The sequence below is a fragment of the Myotis yumanensis genome, unplaced genomic scaffold (assembly GCF_028538775.1).
Source record: "Myotis yumanensis isolate MYYU_CA2020_CCGP unplaced genomic scaffold, mMyoYum1.0.hap1 SCAF_3, whole genome shotgun sequence".
Classification (NCBI taxonomy): Eukaryota; Metazoa; Chordata; class Mammalia; order Chiroptera; family Vespertilionidae; genus Myotis; species Myotis yumanensis.
The window spans coordinates 8,448,210-8,462,784 of NW_027223754.1; the positions used below are offsets into that span (position 1 = coordinate 8,448,210).

At 38.1% G+C, this 14,575-nt stretch overlaps 1 protein-coding gene across 7 annotated transcripts in view; it reads left to right on the forward strand.

Moving 5' to 3' along the window:
- SNX25 (sorting nexin 25) overlaps positions 1 to 14,575 on the forward strand; it is a 100,554-nt gene that overhangs the window by 20,301 nt on the left and 65,678 nt on the right. For 6 of the 7 annotated variants that reach the window (XM_070408182.1, XM_070408178.1, XM_070408179.1 and 3 more), the window contains exon 2: positions 11,129 to 11,213. In XM_070408182.1, coding sequence (XP_070264283.1) covers positions 11,192 to 11,213 — 22 coding nt within the window. In that variant the 5' untranslated portion in view covers positions 11,129 to 11,191. Of the gene's footprint in view, positions 1 to 10,329; positions 10,424 to 11,128; positions 11,214 to 14,575 lie in introns of those variants that run through there. The other variant, XM_070408180.1, reaches the window with a different exon arrangement.

Consider the following 14,575-nt stretch of genomic DNA (forward strand, 5'->3'; position numbering starts at 1 on the left):
GGGTTTTATTATATAGAATACTTGTTTAAAAGAGATACATTTACCTCATGTACTATTTGGTTACACAGTAGTACAGTTCATATAAAAACAGAATAAATGCTAGATTCTTTCTCATTATCAGTGTCCAAGATAATGAGTTGGTTTCCCATTGTCCTCTGAAAGTGACCAATTCGTTGTATGTTTTTAAAAAATATATTTTATTGATTTTTTACAGAGAGGAAGGGAGAGAGATAGTCAGAAACATCAATGAGAGAGAAACATCGATCAGCTGCCTCCTGCACACCCCCCTCTGGGGATGTGCCCGCAACCAAGATACATGCCCTTGATCAGAATTGAACCTGGGACCTTTCAGTCTGCAGGCCGACGCTCTATCCACTGAGCCAAACTGGCTAGGGTGCGTTGTATGTTTTAAAAAAATATGTGAGCGCATGGATTTGAACATAATTGATAGGTTTCAATCAGCTGTAATTATCTTTTGAAGCTTATATAAGTCCATCTTTGGCCAGTGGGAGCCCTTTCAAGTTGGCTCCTTAGTCTTTTTGATATGACCCTTCTAGTCTTTGAGAATTTTCTTGTATCTGGTATAACAAGATATTTCAGGTTCATTTTATGTACTCATAATTCTGCTCACACCTGGAATTAGCAATTTCTCTAAAAAGAGCCCTGATTTCTTTTTATGGGAAATGGTGTTTCAAGAACTCATTCTGCCTTAGCTCTGAGCAGCATAGCCACACCCAGACCTAGCTGTTCCATGAGCAAGATGTTTTGTAGGGTGAATGATTTTCCTCGTTTTCTTAGAATTGTCTTGGTTTTAGCACTGAAAGTCCTGTGCCCCAAGGAAGAAAAAGAACTCATTCTAGATGTTAGGGAGGCTCGTTGTTCTGGGTTTGGTCATTGTTTTTTGGCCTTCTCTATGGAGACATATGGGGGGAAGTCAGTCTTTTACAGATAACAATCACCCAGTAGTTAAATTTTTATACTATGTTCTTTACTTTTATTTATTTTTTTATTGATTTCAGAGAGGAAGGAGAGGGAGAGAGAGAAACATCAATGATGAGAGAGAATCATTGATTGGCTGCCTCCGGGATCGAGCCTGCAACCCAGGCATGCACCCCAACCAGGAATTGAACTGTGTGATCTCCTGGTTCATAAGTTGACACTCAACCACTGAGCCACACCAGAGGGCTGTACTATGTCTTCTTAAAGGCAGGTAACACTTATTTTTAATAGTGCTTTGTAATCAGCTTCGGCATTTGCTTGTCAAAGCCTATTTTGCATTGTTACTGGGTTCAGAGAAATGACTTCTGTGGTCTCAGTTTGATTTACTCTAATCTATGCCTGTGAACACAGTGGATAAGTATGTATACTAGAAAAGTCATACTGTACTGTAAGAGTCATAAAGTGATGCCTTGCCTGGCCAGCGTGGCTCAGTGGTTGAGCGTGGACCTATAAACCAGGAGGTTACAGTTCGATGTCTGGTCAGGGCACATGCCCTGGTTGTGGGCTTAACCCCCAGTGTGGGGCTTGGGTAGGTAGAGTGGGGTTGCTTCTCTTGCCTGTTTGCCCAAGGTGGGTCATTCAGGGCATTTGCTTCTAACTATACTCTGGGGCAGTTTTACCCATTAAATGTAATGGAAATTAGTTATCAGGAAATAGAATGGTTGTTTTTCTTTAAAGGGGTATGTTTAGCCAACTTAAATTTCCAATAATTGTTTTATTCAGTGCCTATACACAGTGTAGAGTGTAGACCACTCCAGGAATACAATAATTTTTTATTCAAGCACAATATTTAAAACGATCCCTCATTAATTTAACTGACTTCTCTTTTAAAGTAATTAATGATTTGGTAGTATCATTGTGGAATAGAAATTTTATACAGAAAGAGTCATACTACCTCCTTTCTTTATGAGAATACAAATGAAGCATTATAATTAGTATTTCAGTTAACTAAGCAAAGTCGAAGTTAGGAAGGATTCTTGTGATTCTGCTCCCAATTTATGTAAAATGATTGTGATAGCCCAGCCCAGGAGGCTCAGTTGGTTAAGCGTTGTTCTGTACACAAAAGGTTGTGGGTTCATTTCCCAGTTGGCGTATAGGTTTCAGGGTCCATCCTGGTCAGGGCACGTACAGGAGGCAACCAATGGATGTTCCTCGTGACAACCATTTGACAGTGTTTCTGAGTGTGGCCTAAGGGTCCATAAATAGTTTAGCAGTTTTTGTAATTTTAAAAATCCAGTACTTAACGTCCTGGCTGGGCAGCTCAGTTGGTTAGAGTGTTGTCCCCATGTGCCATGGTTTGGGGTTCCATCCCTGGTCAGGGCACATACCGTAACCCACCAATGAATGCATAAATATGTGGACCAACAAACTGATGTTTCTCCCCCCCCCCCTCAAAAAAATCAATCAATTAAAAAAAATACTGTACTTATTCCAAAGACACACCTTAATCTTTCTGAATTAAGACTCTTGGGGGATAGGATCTGGAAATGTGCATTTTAAGAAATTCCCTAAGTGATTCTTGAAAAGTGAGCAGTGTGTTTTCAAGCCGTGGCTAGGGGCTTCCTGGTGTCAGCAAGGGTCACTTTCAGGATTCACTGTGTGTATATACCTACGTGCTCAAGCAGGCATCTCTCTGCTCTCTCTACTTAGAGGTAGATGTCTACGGCACACGGCCTATCTTTAATGTCATGTTTCTTTAGGGAGGAGGCTTTATTCTTTGAATTTCAACACATTTATGTTAGGTAGAAATTGAAGAAATACTTTATCTAATCTAGATCTAGTCTGGGGAAGATAACTCACCAGTTAGAAGGGATGTAAAAGTCAGCCTCTTTGATTTGATTCAATGGAAATGTTCTTTCAATTTTATGCAACTAGTATTTTAATGGCAATAATTCATCTCATACGTCTCCATATCTTGTACATGTGTGTTATCTGAGCCACTTTGTCTGGAGCTCAGCTTTTTGCTTCAAGGGAATTATGGTAATAGAGATACCACTGATTCAAATTACCAGTGTAATATTTTTCTGACCAGATAGTAAATATTTTATCACCAGTTTTTATTTAAAAGCTAGTCAACAAATTAATTAGGAATGGTATTCTGGTATTCCAGGACAGTAATGGAGTATTAAAAGTAGTAATTGTTCTCATTACTGAAGATCTCTGTGAAAAAGCCATTCTATGTGACTCATCTCGTTGTTGAGTTACATAAAGGCTTTGAAGCAGGGGCAGCCACGCTGGTTCCTTCATCATTTATATTCAGTGGTTTCAGGGAGAACTCATGAGAATATTTTTGTAATATACTTCAATATGTTTGACTTCAAAACTCTTCTGAAATAATCTCATGGATTGACTGTATACTTGAGTAACTTTTCTTTCATGACATGGGGAGAGCAAAATGTAAAGGTATCAGAATAGGAAGGATATTAGAATTCCTAAGTACAGCTTCCCACAGTGTTATGGCTCATCAATTACTCAAATATGAGCGTCCATCAAGAATAGATTAAGCCTTTTAAGCATAGAGAGTGTATTTTATTCACCATTGTCTCTCTAGTACTCAAGTAAGTGGCAGACACACAGAGTCCCCAGGCAATGTTAGATGATTGTATGAATTGATGGAAATATGATTCATATTATGGGAACTTATGCTTTCCCTTATGAACTCAAAATTACAATGAAAGTGATAAATGGTTAGAGAATTTTTATTACACAAACCTTTCAGAAATACAAAAAGCTAACGCCAGTTTTCAATTGCCTTTCCTAAGCCAGTTTGCTTTTCTTCATTCTTCTCTTCCAGCCCTAGTATCTGTTCTGTACTTGCCAATTTAGGCAAACTGCTGTCTGCCTGTGTACTTTCAAGTGTATGTTATAATTTCAGTTTCCAAATCTGTGTCTGGTTTGAAATACTAGTATATTTAAATTTCTCTTGTAATCAAGTGGAGTGTGTTTTCTAAGGATCTTAACATTGAGTCCTTGACATTAGAAATAAAACACATTTTTCCCCATGAATCTAATTCTTCCAACTGAATGGAAAAGCAGTCTTCAGTATATTAACCTACCTCAAATCCACCTCTATTGATCAGTTAATAGAGATTTTGCCTTTGTGTTAATATTCGTTTTTCTTTTAGAAAGCAGATTAGTAACCAAGAAACATTACTAAAGGACTCTGCTTGAGACAGTAAAATGTGAAAGGTCATAGTACTAATCACGTGTAATATAACTATAATCATTCTTTGGGGAGGAAGTTAACATTGTAAAAAATTTAGACTATGACTTTTGGAACCATAAGAACAGCCTATATTTGTAAACTGCTTTATAATATTTCAAGTATTTTTACATGCATTATTCTTCTGGAATTGCATATTAACCTTTTAATATAAATAGGGTAGACATTGTTTAAATTGAAATGAATTTCAGAGAGGTGGACATGTTCATTATAACTCAGCAAGAAAATGACAAAGAATCAACTACAGCCTATTTTGGGGGGTCTCAATTGAGTGCTCTTGCCACTATAATGTGATATCATATGCTTTTGTCATAGTAATAACAGGAGGATTGTGCCCCAGCATAAAGCACACCTTTAAAAATTTTATTTCATTTTTTCCAATCACCATTTATCCCCTCATAAAGCACGTTTGAATTTCATATTTGTTGAGAGAAAAGATGTAATTGATCTTATACCCTTTCATAGGATCCAGTCTCAAGATCTATCCTGACTGATAATCATCTTATAGAAATATAAACAGAACCTTGATTCCTACATGTGATGCATGCAGGCAGAGTTGGCCTGTAGCCTGAACACAATTCTTTGATAAATGGTGTAATAAGCTACAGAAGTTACTGATAATCTAATTTAACATTCATCTCTTCTCATTTTCACGTTAGGTAAACTCATGGTAGGGATTTATATTTCTGGAGGCCACACTGGCTTGATTTCACCTAAGTATTTCTCAGGATAGAGAAGGCCCAGACCTGCCCCTGCCTCTTGTGTCCATTACTCATTTCCTTATCTGGAAATGCCTACCCTGCAGTGTTGGGCTTTCAAGGTTCGTAGTTTAGGGTTAGTTGAAGAGACTGAAAAGGGATCTTTTCCAGGTCATCTTTGCATAGTTTTTGCTTCATATTATGGTCCTAATTTTTTTTAAAAAAAGGCATGAAAATGAAAAAGTATCAATAATATAATAATAAAAGCGTAATATGCTAATTAGAACGGATGACTTTCCAGACAAAAGCCAGGGCTGCGAGGGAAGCCTGGGTCCCAGGTATTGGTGGCTGGAGGGAAGCCCAGGTCCTGGGTGCCAGAGGGAAGCTGATGCCAGTAGCAGGGGGGAAAAAGGCCTACTCTTGCACGAATTTCGTGCATCGGGCCTCTAGTAATTTATAATTATTAATGTGTTGCCAGGCATTATGTCTTTTAACTCATCATATGTACTAACTCAATGCTCACAACCCTAAGAGGTAGGTACTGTTGCTATCTTTATTTTGTAGATGAGGAAATGGAGGTAAACTAAGTTGCCCAAAGTTACATAATAAGTGTTGGAGACATCAAGTAGGAGAAAATACACCAAAATAACAATAGTGATTATCTCTGGATGATGGCATTATAGATTCATTATTTTTTCTCACTAGATCAGTGGTTGGCAAACTCATTAGTCAACAGAGCCAAATATCAACAGTACAACGATTGAAATTTCTTTTGAGAGCCAAATTTTTTAAACTTAAACTATATAGGTAGGTACATTATTACTAACTTAATTAGGGTACTCCTAGGGCTTAGGAAGAGCCACACTCAAGGGGCCAAAGAGCCGCATGTGGCTCGCGAGCCGCAGCTTGGCACTAGATTATTGGTTTAGTATAAAAAAATATAACTCAGAACAGCCAGATGGAAGATATGTATAGGGCAAGGTGTGGGGAAGGTATGTGGAGTTCCATGCCCTCCAAACATGCCACTCTCTGGCAGCTCTCTGAACCCCGTCCTTTTGGGGTTTTATAGAGGCTTCATTAAAAGTACAATTGATTAAAACATTGGCCATTGGAGATTTCCATTTAATTATTTATATTTATAGTATAGAATGTGTCTCTGTTTTTTATATAATTGGAAATAGCATTTGAAAAAGAAATTAAAGCATGTTTGGAACCTAGAATAAACAATATGAGAACATTTGTAGGTTTTAATTTTAAAGAATAGCTTCCTTTTATTATATCTAAAATAGAAATTATACTTGATTGAAAGGGGGAAAAAGACACAAGTAGCTCTATTTCCTATCAGTACAATTTCCCTCAATGGTAACTGCTCAGTATGTGTGTTTGACAATTTTCATTTATTGATAAGGAAAGCAATCACTTTTAGTTCATGATTAAACATTATAAAGCACAATCCAGGAAGTGGCTTCTGATCCAGCCAGGTTTTGTTTAAATACTTCACCAGCAATAGAAAGTGTAAAGGCACATGCATGGTAGAACAGCTTCAGGATATGTACACTTTCCCTCTGTAAAGTATAGCCTCAAAGCAAAAATATTTCAAGAAAGATGTTTTATTTTGTTGTGTCCAACTCTGGTTGCTTAACTCTTCAATCCTGTCTTGCTTCCACTTCCACCATTCCTTTCCCTTCGGAAAACCAATCAGCCATCTAACCAGCCTACCTCCCAACCAACCGATTAGCATCAATTTGTTGAAAGCTAGTAACATTTTGGGTTTTATTAGGGATAATAGCTACATATGGCAGTATGTGCCAGGCATGCGGCTGAGTGCTTTTAGGAGTGAGCAATTACAGACTAGATGCCCACAATTTGAATATGGCTTGTGGTTTGGCCCAAACAGTGTAAGCAGTGTTTGGATTGATAATGAATTACTTTCAGATATCACCTAAAATTATTTAAAAAAAAACATATTTTATTTATTTCAGAGAGGAAGGGAGAGGAAGAGAGAGATAGAAACATCAATGAGGAGAGAGAATCATTGATTGACTGCCTCCTGCATGCCCCACACTGGGGATCGAGCCTGCAATCCGGGCACATGCCCTTGACCAGAATCAACCCAGGACTCCTCCGTCTGCAGTCTGACACTCTATCCCAGTGATGGCGAACCTTTTGAGCTCTGTGTGTCAGCATTTTGAAAAACCCTGACTTAACTCTGGTGCTGTGTCACATATAGAAATTTTTTGATCTTTGCAACCATAGTAAAACAAAGACTTATATTTTTGGTATTTATTTTATATATTTAAATGCCATTTAACAAAGAAAAATCAACCAAAAAAATGAGTTCGCATGTCACCTCTGACACGCGTGTCATAGGTTCGCCATCACTGCTCTATCCGCTGAGCCAAACCAGCTAGGGCTCACTTAAAATTCCTGATTTCCATTCTTTGGAAAAGAATTGGAACACCTAGCTGCACAGCAGTAGTAACTCCTTAACTCATTTATGTTTCTTACCAGGCTCCTGTTACCTTTTTTCTTCTCCGGACCCCTGAATTATTTTATTTAATCCTCAGAGGTGTCAGCCCACTTAAGCTAGAGAGGAGGTGGCTGGGTCAGGGATCTACCATTAGGAAAAGGTGTTGTTGGACTTGGGAGCGGTGTGCTGGCCACTCTGCCTGTGACGTGGCTACTCACCTTCCATGTTGGGCATGACTTTTGTTGCGATGTCACCACCTTATTAAAATGAGATGGTTTTTCATGTTTCTTAGTCCTTCTGTACTTTCTAAGGAGGAATAGGTGTGATTCCTTCATTGCTTTGGTTTTAAGTAAATTATTTTATGAGGCCGAGGCAGAATATGATTGGTTTGAAAGGAGCCATGATTTTGAGAGCATAATTTAAGGATGAGAATGTTTGTCATGAGTTCCCAGTAGATGGTCAGATGCTGAGAATATTTGCAAAGACTCAGCCATGTGATAGCTCCATGTGGTTAGTGTTGGTGATTGGGGCTTTGTTTTCCTAGGATAAATGACTATTTCACTAGTTTTACAAGGAGTTATACCTATCACTCCTTCACATCTGTAAAGAGGTTTTCTTTTAAAAACAAATGTATTTAAAAAATTAAGTGTATAAGTATATATGAGGGAGAGAGGCACTTTTTTATTTGAGTATTCCAGTAATGGACACGAAAGGAATTACAAGTCACGCACTGGCTGTTCTAGCCCATCTGTGCTCCCACAGGAAGCAGCACAGTAAGCAATGTCATATTTATAAACAGTGGACAATGTGGAATATGTCTTGGCCAGATTCCAGGTTGTTCCTGGTTGTTGCTAATGGTGTCAGAGTACCCAAGTCTCTGGGTATGGATTCTCTGTGGGTGTGGTTTCCTCAGGAGACGCTCTGTAGCTGTAATACACGCCAGTTGCCTTAGCTTTGACACAGACACGAGTGCATTATGGCTGTAGACTAAAAGCTGATGTTCAGGAGTAAACAGAAAGCTGATATATTCTCAGGAAAGGGCTTTGGGAATGGCATGGACTCGTTGATGCTGGGGATCTAGTTCCATATGTATATTAGAGACAAGCTCTAGGGTTTTGTTCAGCATTTCTGAAATGAGCATTTACATGTTGAGACCTCTCATTTTCTTTCTTCAGAGAACTCACTGAGTGATTAAAAATGATCTTGACAAGCTAGGTTTTAAGCTAGGTTTAAATCTTAACATTAAGACAGATTTCATTTATTTTAATTACATAAAGAATAAGGCATATTTTTTACATGATTTACCAAAGGGGTACTGATTTACCAAAACTTCCTATGAATGAATAGTGTGGTCTGGATACATAAAACTGAAAACAAGAGCTGGTCGATGACTTTGGAAGCCCTAATTTAGAATTAGGATATTGAAGCTTTCTGTCCCTATTCGTTGTGGCAGTGGGAAAGGCACACAGACTTTTCTTTCATCTTTCCTAAAACCAGCATTTTAGGAAAGTGAGGGTCAGGCAGAGAGGTAGGCTGTGCCTGAGGAATGAGGCTGTGTTTGTGTAGAGAGGAGAAAGTTCCCATTTGCCTTAAAGAATAGGTCTCTTGAGGAAGTCTCTGCACGCGGAGTTTCTTTTTTCAAATCTATAAATAGAAGGAAAATGAAGGCAGTTTTTGCTCACTGTCCTCTGGACCGTAGGAATTGATTCACATTTTGCATTTTCTCCCTCCCCTCACCCTCTCTCCCCTTACCTTCCTTCCTCTCTCTGTTCCTTCCCTTTTTTTTTCTTTCCCCTCCTTGGGATAAGGACTAGTAAAGTGCATGTAGTGATCTGAAAGAAGTGAAGTGCTGTATGTAGCGACTAACACTTGTGTAGGAATTTAGACATGAAGACATTCTGCCTCCATAAACACTAAATCCTTAAAGAAGGAATTTCCATGCATAGTTCCGCAGTTATTTGTGGCCCATGATGCTTTCTGTTGTCTTCCTGTTCTCCATACGTACAGGCTCTCCATCAGGCTGTGGGCTGGATGGAGATGAAGAATCTTGTTCTTTCTAATAAGGGCTGGGACCCCTGGGGATGGTAGAGAGTAATTCTTACTCAGATGCGGAGAGCAGTGACAACACATGTTTATATGTTTTATCTAAGTATGAAGCAGTCATATGGCAAGAAGTAGTAGAGCCCTGACTAGGGACACCAAAACAAACAAACAAAAAGGTAAAAAGTAAGAATAAAAAAATTAAGTTTTGAAGGAAGCTGTGAAGATAGACACAAGCTCAGAGTATCTGCTTCTCTCCCAGCCCTTAGAGACAGTTTCCATTTTAAGAACCCAAATTGTGGAACTTCTCAAATACGTGTTATGTGACTTTGGTTTTATCATCTAATAATTAGTGCTGTACACTAAAACGAACATACCTATAATTGGGAAACTATACCAGACTACTTGCCAAAGGCTTGAGAAGTTGTGGTTAAAGTTATTTGTCAGTGTAGGGCCCTAAAAATATTAAGTCTAAAAGCACTAGAATTTAAAAATTCTTCTCAGTTTCTCAATTTTTCCCCCACAAAATAAACTTTTTTAAAATTACAATAAAATGTACTGACCACTTAATTTTATAGCAAGTTACTCAGGGACTAGAAAATAGTATTAAGTAATTGAGAGTGTATTTCTTTTATGCATTGAATGGTGTTTGTCTATAGGATTATGATTATTTATGGTTTTAAAAAAATGTTTCTTGGGAAAGCGTTGAATATTATGTTCATTTGTAGCATAAAGGAATTCTTTTCTTTCATGAGTGTAATTGTACACTTAAGGCTTTTAAAAGTATTTCAACTAAGGAATCTTAAAACTATGGCTTTTGTTTGTTTTTAATAACAGTGGTCATAAAAACAGATGGCACTGTTGGCACTTGACCCAGCGGATAGTGAGAAACAGCCGGGAACTATAAATGATCTCCTCCTGGTTGGTGGCCCAGATGCTTGGAGCTGTGTTTGGATGCCCAGCCTGAGAACAGTGACTGCCCCAGGCTTGTTGGTTGGTTGAGGGTGATAGTAATATTAGCCATTTAGATCTTCTTAGTGATGTGCCAGTGCTAATATTTATGGAGCATCCCCACCAAAAAAGAACCCCCACATTTTTGTTAACATTACTTAGTTATCTTTTTACCCTCCAAAACCAATAAGTAGGCCCAATTACATTATACATGTTTTTGGTCATTTTGGTATGTGATCAATTAAATTTTTTTCCTCTTTAATGTATTCTTACTAGCCTGATAGTGGGATTTTAATTCTGTAATTCTCTCCCCCACGCCCCACCCCTTTATTTTGCCAAGCAGTATCTTTTTACAATTAAAAAATTTTAAGAACCATTTTAAAAACTTGCTGTTACATAGACTTTATGGAATAAGAAGTTAAAATCCTGTGGCGCCTAGAGAAAACCACATAGTTTGGTATATGTGTTTCCAAACATTTTGCATATTTTTGTACTTTCTGCCATTCTGTTGATTTGTTTATTTCTATATTTGCATCATACTGTTTTGATTTCTGAAAGAGAAAAAAATCCTTAATTCTTTATTTCAAACAATTTTTAACTAACAAAAACATTTAGTTGCTTTTCCAAAAGAACTTTATAATCTGATAAGTGAATCTTATTGCTTGTTTAGATGTTCATACCTTTGGTTTTATTTTTATATATGATTTATTCATTCAGTAATCTGAGTCTTTTCTTCTTACATTTCAGAGTCCTGTGTATGGAAATTCACATGAGTCAGTTCAGTCTAGAAGGGTAGTAATTTCTCATAATATGGATAAAGCTCTGAAAGAAGGTAAGGATCTAATGAGAGTACATAATTACCATATAGAGCAATTCATTATATTTATTCTAAAAGGAAAATAATCTCTAGCAAACTTATCTATCAGTCTTGTCTGAGTATAGCATTCGGATTTTTTTCCTCATGAATTTTTATTTGATGACTAATTACATCTTCATTGTGTAAAGTCTCTAGAACTCTTTTCATCTTGCAAAACTGAAACTCTATACCTGTTAAACAATTCCTACTCCCCCTTTCCCAGCCCCTGGCAATCTGCTTTCTGTTTATGAATTTGACTTTTAAGTTCCTCACATAAATGGAATCATATAGTATTTGTCCTTTTTTAAAAAAAATATATTTTATTGATTTTTTAGAGAGAGGAAGGGAGAGAGATAGAGAGTTAGAAACATCGATGAGAGAGAGAAACATCGATCAGCTGCCTCCTGCACATCTCCTACTGGGGATGTGCCCACAACCCAGGTACATGCCCTTGACCGGAATCGAGCCTGGGACATTTCAGTCCGCAGGCTGACGCTCTATCCACTGAGCCAAACCGGTTTCGGCTAGTATTTGTCCTTTTGTATTTAGCTTATTTACTTAGCATAAGGTCCTCAGGATTCATCAGTGTTGTAGCATGTATCAGTATATCTTTCCTTTTAAGGCTCATTAATATTCCATCCTAAATGAACATGTCATGCCTAAGTGCAGAGAAACTTCTAAATCTTAAATAATTTTAGAAAGACTATGTTTATAGCAGCATTATTCACAATAGTCCAAAGGTGGAAGCAACCCAAGTGTCCAATGATGGATAATGAAGGAATAAACAAAATGTGATATATACATAAAATGGAATATTGCGTTAACTATGTATGGTGCCAGTTAGGGTACTGGAAATATTGAGGGGAACACTGTGTAAAGTGCATGACTATCTAACTACTCAGCTTTATACCCGAAACCAATGCAAAATAAAATTGGAGGGAAAAAAGGAAACACAGGGAAAAAAAAGACAGTATGGCCAAGAGAGTGCCCTTATCTCACTTAGGTTGCTGTATCAGTGACAGCTCAGTCCCCAAATCAAAAAAGCAAACGTAAAATTAGGCTTCAACTTGCTGTTTTACCAAGATTAATTCAAAATGTATACTTTAGTAATAAAGTATATTAATCACATGGTCCTTGCCAATATATTAACAAACAATATTCCAAAGCTTTTCTACACAATAAACAAAATAATACATTTTTTTTAATCCTCACTTGAAGATATGTTTTTTTATTGATTTTAGAGAGACAGAGGAAGGGAGAGAGAGAGAAACATCAATGTGAGAGAGAAACATCTATCAGTTGCATCTTGTATGCACCCTGACCAGGGATTACATCCAAAACCTAGCTATGTTCTCTGATCAGGAATTAAACCGGCAGCCTTCTGGTATGCAGGACTGAGCCTTCTGGCCAAGGCAACAAAGTAATTATTTAAAACTAGAGTTCCGGTGCACGAAATTCCTGCACTCGGGGTTGGGGGGTGGGGATCCCTTAGCCTGGTCTGCATCCTCTCACAGTCTGACTAAGAGGGAGCCTTCGGGGAATGTCTGACTGACGCCCTAGCACTGCTGCGGAGGCAGGAGAGGCTCCCGCCACTGCTGCAGTGATCGCTGGCCATGCGCCCAGCTTCAGGCTGAGTGGTGCTCCCCCTGTGGGAGCACACTGACCACCAGGGGGCAGCTCCTTCATTGAGCATCTGCCCCCTGGTGGTCAGTGCACGTCATAACGACTGATCATTCTGCAGTTCAGTCAATTTGCAAATTAGCTTTTTATTATATAGGAATTTAATTGAAAACCAACATGGGCAAATTAAAAACAAAATTGCCTACTAAAAATTTTGGACATTTAAATTAAGAAGGAATTAGAACCTAAAAATGTGTCCAGAAGGCTAAGCTGCTAAATGGCTTTATAAACTTCTAGAAAATCTGTAGTGATTATAATTTGCATGTCTAGAATATTTTAATTTACATTTCTAAACTCTGGGACCAGTATATTTAATTGAAATTCTGAATATTATTAGCTATTTTTAGTGGACTTGCCTTGATAAAATTGAGGGTCTTTTGGTATGCTTGTAAATTATATCAGATGTTTATTAAGGCGATAGTAATTTAAGTTCAGTTTATATGAAATGCTTAAGAACATTTATTTTAAAATTTCCCTCTGAAGTTAGATTAAACTAACATTGTACCATGTTATCTTTATATATCTACTAGAGGCCCAGTGCACGAATTCGTGCACAGATGGGGTCCCTCGGCCTGGCTGGCGATCAGGGCCCATCGGGGCTGTCTCCTGCCCTGATTAGGGCCCGGGGCCGATCAGGGTGGGCTGGCCAGGGGGAGGGACCGCAGAAGGTTGGCTATGGGAGCACACTGACCACCAGGGGGCAGCTCCTGCGCTGAGCGTCTGCCCCCTGGTAGTCAGTGCGCATCATAGCGACTGGTGGTTCGGTCATTCGGTTGTTCAGTCGCTTAGGCTTTTATATATTTCCTTTTAGAAAGTATAATTTAAAAGCAGATGAATTTTAAGAGTTGAGTAAATTACAAGGCATATATGTGTGTCTGCATGTTTGTATGTGGATTTTTTTGTTGTTGCTACTAAAGTGGGCAATACAACTTAGGATTTATCTTTTAAAAACTAAAGTTTTTATAGATTGAATTACTAAAAAGAAAGAAGTAAACCCTAGCCGGTTTGGCTCAGTGGATAGAGCGTCAGCCTGTGACTAAAGGGTCCCAGGTTTGATTCCGGTCAAGGGCACATGCCCGGGTTATGGGCTGGATCCCCAGTAGGGAGCTTGCAAGAGACAGCTAGTCAATGATTCTCTCTCATCATTGATGTTTCTGTCTCTCTCTCTCTCCTCCCTTTCCGAATCCAATAAAAATATATATTTAAAAAAAGATTAAGTCTCCTATAATTGCTCTTAATTTCCTGCTATAATTTGAAATTAAATTTTAACAAAAGAAAAAACGCTTTTATTTTCCAAACCTTTTGGATTGCAGCTTTATATGCTGTTAATTAAAAATTCTATAGCACGAAAACTTTAATAAAAGAGCTAGAGGCCCTGACCGGTTTGGCTCAAGTGGATAGAGCATCGGCCTGGAGACTGAAGGGTCCCAGGTTCGATTCCGGTCAAGGGCATGTACCTTGGTTGCGGGCACATCCCCAGTAGGGAGTGTGCAGGAAGCAGCTGAGTCGATGTTTCTCTCTCATCGATGTTTCTAACTTTCTATCCCTCTCCTTCTCCCTTCCTCTCTGTAAAAAATCAATAAAATATATTAAAAAAAAATAAAAATAAATAAATAAATAAAAGAGCTAGAGAGGAAAACTTGCCCATAAATGAACTA